Consider the following 7,033-nt stretch of genomic DNA (forward strand, 5'->3'; position numbering starts at 1 on the left):
GTTTCTCTCGCTGTCTGCTGTGCTGAAATTACAAAACACATAATTTTGCCACAATGGACAGTGAGCCAAATTATGAAGCTTACATAATTTGCACAATTCATTATGTATAATGTGTATGTATTGTTGTCATCACATTATACCATTCCATTCATTTAAATGCAAATGAAATGAAATGTAAATGGGGGGGGGGACACAACATCACCAATGATCTATTATCCGTGGACTGAAAGCAACAACAATAGCAAACACCTACTGAATTCGCTGCACTGAATTCCATTCCAGACAGGAGAAGAATAGGGAAACACCAGGAATTTCTGTTCCTGTTCCTGTTTTAGTTGGAGTTTTCCAACATCCCTATTCATAGTGCACTTAGGCTGAGGACAGGTTCCAACACGGCACACAAAGCCACTTCCATTCAAACCATGCCCACCTGCACCACACCTGAAGTCATATATGATGGGGCAGGTAAGGATGCAGCTCCTAAGGAAAAATGGGGTCATAAAGTGAGCTCCCACCTGTTCATTTGCAAGTGGGTCTCACTGTCAGCACCCATCAGTTGACTGGTCTTGACAGTGAGTTCCAGCTGCGATAGCGACAGTGCACCTTCAAAAGGGCCTGCAGACTGGTGGTGACAGAATGTCATATGACTGCATAATCTGTAGGGGGTGGGAATGGAAGGAACATGTTAACTCTCACTGTTGTTGTTGTTGTTGAGAAAAGACTCTCTTTCCCATGAGGTGTCTAAGGGCCCCTTTCACATCTTTATTCCTTAGACTGTAGACGTAAGGGTTGGACATTGGGGTGATTACAGTGTACATGATAGCAAAGACTGCTCCTCTCTGAGCTGAGTAACTGGATGCAGGTTGAAAGTAGACACCAATGATGGCCCCATACAGGAGCACCACCATAGTGAGATGGGAGCCACAGGTGGAGAAAGCTTTGCGCCTTCCCGAGGAAGACAACCTCATGACAGCCACCACAATGCGGACATAAGTGAGGATAATGAAGACAAAGGGTCCAAGAATGATAAGTCCACCTTCAAAGAAGATGGCTGTTTCATTGATGCTGGTGTCTGAGCAGGACAGCTGTAGCAAAGGGTCATGGTCACAGAAGAAGTGGGCCAAGTGGTTGTCTCCACGGTAACTGAGACGCAGGAGGAGGCCAGCATGGAGCATGGAGTGGAGGGTAGAAATAATCCAGCAGCCGGCTACCAAGTGTCCACAGACCTTCTGGTTCATTACCGTAGCATAGTGTAGTGGATTGCAAATTGCAACATAGCGATCCAGAGCCATGACACTCACCATTAGAAGGTCAGTCACACCAAAAACATAGAAGAAGAAGAACTGAGCCATACAGGAGTAGAAAGGGATAGTCTTGGAAGTGGAGATGATGTGAGCCAGCATCTGGGGCACTGTGACTGAGATGAAGCCCATGTCCACCATGGAGAGGCTACGCAGCAGGAAGTACATGGGAGTCTGGAGTCGGGCATCCAGAGAGATGAGAATGACCATCATGACATTGCCCAGAAGCCCTGCCCCATACATCAGCAGAAAGAGTAGGAAGTAGAAGGGCTGCTCTTCAGGCTGGAAGGAAAAACCCAGAAGGACAAACTCAGCAACATCTGTGCCATTCTCACAGTCCATGGGATCTGCAGAGAGAACCAATCATCAAGTTAGAATGAACAAGAAGATCTCAAAATCAGTGGTGGCTGATACCCATTGGGACTGACGAAGAGGAAAGCAGGGAGTCCAACAGAAGGTGGATCAAGAGCAATGAATCCAACTTTTGTCCCCACCCTCCTCTCTGTGATGTTTTTCAAGGGCAAAACTGAGATTGAGATGAAGGAAGCTGACCAGCAGGGCCACCCCTGGACTGGTTGTAGGTGAAAATGGAGGTTGTCTGGGGGTAGGCTGAGCCTCGCAGGGCAGTGACTTACTTGCCCTAATGGGCCAGATTCTACTTCTCATCATAACATAACCTATGACCACAAGGCAAGGCCATCTGGAGGTGGAAGAAAATGCTGAATTAGTTGACATAGAAAATTTTGAGGTTTGGATTTTGAATTTGAAAGTTGACCACAACAGCTGAAATTTTAATGCTTTCTAAAGTGCTGTAGTGTTGTTTGATCTTAAAAACTATCAGCTCGCAGATGCTGTCAGATACTAAGTACCATTGCGCTAGCTGTGAAAATATAGTCCATTACTGAATACTGTTGTGTAACAAATGAAAAGCTTTAGGGTGATATCCATACATGACTTCCTTTTGCAGAAATGGAACTTCCCCTTCCTCTTTCTCCTCTGCGCATTGCCTGCATCCCCTCTAAATCTGCAGTGGAGGTTGGAGAACAATTGCTTAGCTGAACAGCTACTATTAATATCTCGCTGAAGAAAGCCTGTATCTCCAAATATTGGGATTTGGATGTTAGTCATTTCATATGCAATGAACTGTATGTGCATTTATTATATTCTTATTATTTTGCATGGCAACAGCCAAATAATCCTAGATAATAAGTATTGTTACTTATCAACTGTCAAATATTAACAGTCATTTTTTATTTTGTTTTGACTATGGCAGACCAAAACAGCTACCTACCTGCAACTGTATTTTCCCTGTATAAGACGCCCCCTATTTTGGGGGACTCTAAATTAAGAAAATGGGGGGGGGGGAGATTGCCCAGTGTATAAGACAAGCCCCAATTTCTAACCTAATTTTAAAATAAAAATCCTAGACTTACACACGGAAAAGTGCGGTAAAATATTTTCTATATATTTATATACTGTATATAATGAATGTATATGCTGCTGTTCTATGCTACTATCTTCTCTCAGTAGCTTAAAACATATAACAACAATTTAAAACCATATTAAATATGAAACAATGCACTAGGCAGAATAGTAGCAGTGTGGCTGTAATAATAATAATTTTATTATTCATACCCCGCCCAGACACTCTGTGCAGCTTCTAACAGAAGCCATTCTGCATATTTTACTTCATATATACCTGAGGTAGCCTGGGATTGAACGAACCTGGAACCCACTGATCGATGGCCCTTCCCCTGTGGTCTACTGCCAACTGCTGTTAAAAACAATATAAAATTCACCCTATCCATATAGCCTTTTTGTACTCCTACTGGTCGTGTTCCCATATAAAGTGTGGAAGGAGACACCAAAAGGCTGTGTGGATGAGATAAAACTGACCTGCCCTGGACCCCACCATCTGTGGTCCCAACTCCCAAGCATTTTTCTTCCAGTCTATCTTTCATAGTGACAGTGAGCCTGGCTGGTGAAAAAAATGCTCAGGGAGATGCAGCATGAGGAGACAAGAGAGAGTAACGCTCAGGTGTCAGGTCCTCTCACCTGCATGTGTGTGTGTTAGATCTCTACAACTTAGCTGTTTGATCCAGTGATTTTTTTTTATGCACAACACTGTGATACACTGTGTCTGAGAAACCCCACATGCTTATCTTGCCCCCAAAAGTAGAACCAGTTTTAAAGTGGGGGATGAGGCAACAAATTTAGAAGTGTGAAACTTAACTGAAATATTCTGACCTTCCTTTCCCATTGACCTGCACACATACATTGCTCACAGGTACACAATAGCATTTCTGCTCCACACACACACACACACACACACACACACACACCGGCATCAGAGGATTTCCATGCTCCTTTTGTAGCTGGGCTAAGAAATTCAACTTCTTACCTCACATCCACCTGGACAGACAATGCTTCCCGGAGCTTGTTGTTGCTACTGTACGAATGTTAAATAGCAGTAAAGGAGGCACCACAGAAACGTCTTGGCACTCACTGCTTACCTGTATCCTGATGTTCCTAACTTCGCACCAAAAATCAATTGGCACAGAATCAAAGCACCAAGCACAACGGAACAATGTCAAAGTCAGAAACAGCCGATCTGTTGGGAAGAGCCAACAAGAAGCCAGGAGGTATCCATTTAAAAATCAGCACTGAAGGACCCTGGAGATGTTTCACATGACGTATGCATAGCTCTTGGGATGCTGCTGTCTAACTCCAGAAGAAACTCAAACTTAAAGGGTCCGTCACATGGGCATTATCCTGCCATTGTAGCAAATAGTTTTAATGCAGGACATCCAAGTTCCACTCTTTAGAATATTGTTTTAGATCTGTGGGTGCTAGATGCTTGGGTTTAATTAGAACGGGGATGTGAAAATGGCATGTCAGGCCCTTGTGTCTAAGGTATGTGTTGTATTAGGGTCTGTAGACATATTTCAAAACTCCTAAATTAGCATGTGAGAATAGGACATGTCATTTTAGTGAGTGAAACTCAATTTTTGCAAATTTCTTCAGTGAGGGTTTTAAAAAATATGTTTTTGGGTGTGAGGAATGCAAATCTCCCCTAGGCACCAGGTTGCCCCCAAAATGGGGGGGGGGGAGGCAGCATGCATGGCCCTGGCACTGAAATTTATGGGTTCCTAGCCCCTTCATAGGGAATTTGGTCAGTGCTTGGGGACCCAGGGATTGTTAGGATTTCATGCTCCCCGATGCTGGTTTTATGATTGGCATATTTCACACGTGAGAAATGAGAGGAACGTGAGAAAGGAAGTCTGTCTTATCTCTTATCTCTCTTCCGGAGTGAAACTATACTTTCACTTTTACGCTGTTCTGTTTTGTTCTCGGAGCTGGAGAGAACAGAAGCCGTAATGCTGTTGTCTGTAAATATTCTGTAAATAAATAGTAGTTTAGAACTACGATGCCTCTTTCCTTTTGCTGTGTTAAGCCAGAAGGCTAGTGTACATAAACCAAGCTGGTTTATGTCGCTGGAGCACCCTGGAGAAGAAGGGGGTGCCTTTTCCAGAGCTATGCTCACTGGAGGACACTCGGAGATCGGGGGGGGGGGAGGCAGAAAGGGATATGGCACCAATGCTCGTGGGTGGGTATATGCAAGCAACATAAGTTGACCAGAAGACAGTTTGTACAGTGCACAACTCCTGATTTCACCCTTGCAGTGTGAACCACAGGGATGGTATTGGTCATTCTCACTCTAGATCTCAGATCCTCAGTTCAATAGTGAGGCATTATTATTATTATTGTTGTTGTTACTATTATTATTATTTCAATTTATACACCGCCCTCTACCCAGAGGTTGCATTGAAGTATCCTCTGCACTGAAGGTCAGGTGATGTAACCTTTCAGCAGGTGTGTATTGCCAGCTGCCTAGCGTAGTGGTTAGAGCAAGGAGCAGGCCATAGGTTCTTTTGGATCATGGCAGATGGAGAACCAACAGGCCACCAGGTAAAAGATAAGGCAGTTTATTATGATAAATATTAATAACATAACACTATAATACAGACTCTAAGCACAAACACAAACAGTTATAGAGACAGAGATAAATGATCATACACGCCCAGGTGGTAGGTGAGCTGCTCCCTGCATTGCTGGTTCTTCCATTCACTTTCCATTCTTCTCCCTTTGGTTCTTCGGAGCTTCTTCTGGCTCAGACCATCAGAACCAGGGTCCAAGGGCTCCTCCAGGTGGCTGTTTTGTGGGAAGTGTATTCTGTCCCATGTTCATAGCTGTCAACTTCCCCCCCCCCTTTTTAAAGGGAAATTCCCTTATTCCGAATAGGATTCCTCGCAAGAAAATGGAAAAGTTGACAGCTATGCCCACAGTAATAGTGATATATTTATTCCACTTTATCAGTTGTTCTGCAACACTCCTCCAATGATACCACATTACGTGTATTGTGGTCTGGATGAACCATAGTGCGGGGAAAAACAGGACAACCCCCACCTCTCCCCCCAAATTGTGTTGTCAAAGCTTACAGAATTTCGCCAGGAAATTACAGCTCTCTCTCCCCCTCCCCCCTCCCCCCACACCAACCCCATACATATACTGCAGCTTCAAGAGAGACTTGCTTTGCCCCCGCAACCTCTCTCACTGCCAATGAAAAGTAACACAGTGGTACCTCTGGTTAAGAACTTAATTCGTTCCGGAGGTCCGTTCTTAGCCTGAAACTGTTCTTAACCTGAAGCACCACTTTAGCTAATGGGGCCTCTCGCTGCCACCGCTCTGCCAGAGCACTATTTCTGTTCTTCTCCTGAAGCAAAGTTCTTAACCTGAAGCGTTATTTCTGGGTTAGCGGAGTCTGTAACCTGAAGCGTCTGTAACCTGAGGTACCACTGTAAATGAATAGAAAAAGAACCCATCCATGTGACGCTGACAGAAAACCCCACATATACACCAGGGGGCGAAACTAGGCTTTATTTCATCCAGGTCAGTTTGGCACTACCTCATGCACATTTGCATACCCCCCCCCCACATGCTGGGAGCCTCCATGGTGTTCCTCTGGAGGCTTCACCCGGAACAAAAAACCTGGCTAGCCCCCCACCCCCAGCTACAGAAAGAATGGAAATTTACTGCACCCCTTTCTCTCTCCCCACCACCTCTCTTCTCTTCAACCTTGTACTCTATACAACATTAAAGTTTCACATTGAATATAACTGATATGTAAAGAGGACTTTATGATATGAAAATAGAGATGATGTACTGTATGTACTTCTAGTTACAGGTGGGTAGCCGTATTTCGTGTATGTACTTCTGTAACCCAAGAAAATTTTTAATAAAAAAACCCAGCACCCAGAAGAGACTCTGGTTCGACCAGCGAGCAAACCTGGGGCAGGAGTATCCAACAGGGTGCCCACTTCAGATCCTGAACTCCCACCACCCATTGGCTTTGGCCATGCTAGCTGGAGCTGATCAGGGCAGATCACCTGAAGGGCACCATGTTGGCTGCCCCTGCTCAAGAGTAACGCCCACCCACTAGTCTCCTGTTCCACCTGACATCTGCTGTTGACAGGGGAACAAGTATGCCTGCAAGTGAGTGGAACAGAAATGCACCTGTCGTCTTCAACCGAGCACCGCCTTTAAAAAGAGAGACAGGCAGACAGACTGGCTTTACAATCAATCTGTCTTTCCTCTTCCCTGAAAACTTCTGTTGAGTGCAAGGGATGGTGTGGGACATAAACAGTGAGCCAATAATGTACATACAAGACATG

The 7,033-nt window shown here is 44.7% G+C and overlaps 1 protein-coding gene across 1 annotated transcript; it reads right to left on the minus strand.

Annotated features, from left to right (window-relative positions):
- Window positions 1-692: 692 nt before the first annotated feature.
- On the minus strand, window positions 693-1,696 carry LOC117061210 (olfactory receptor 1B1-like). The gene has a single exon (XM_033173898.1). It carries the CDS (start codon window positions 1,641-1,643, stop codon window positions 693-695), a length of 951 nt encoding a protein of 316 aa, XP_033029789.1. The 5' UTR covers window positions 1,644-1,696.
- Window positions 1,697-7,033: the final 5,337 nt, after the last annotated feature.

Source organism: Lacerta agilis, chromosome 16 (genome assembly GCF_009819535.1).
Source record: "Lacerta agilis isolate rLacAgi1 chromosome 16, rLacAgi1.pri, whole genome shotgun sequence".
Taxonomy (NCBI): Eukaryota; Metazoa; Chordata; class Lepidosauria; order Squamata; family Lacertidae; genus Lacerta; species Lacerta agilis.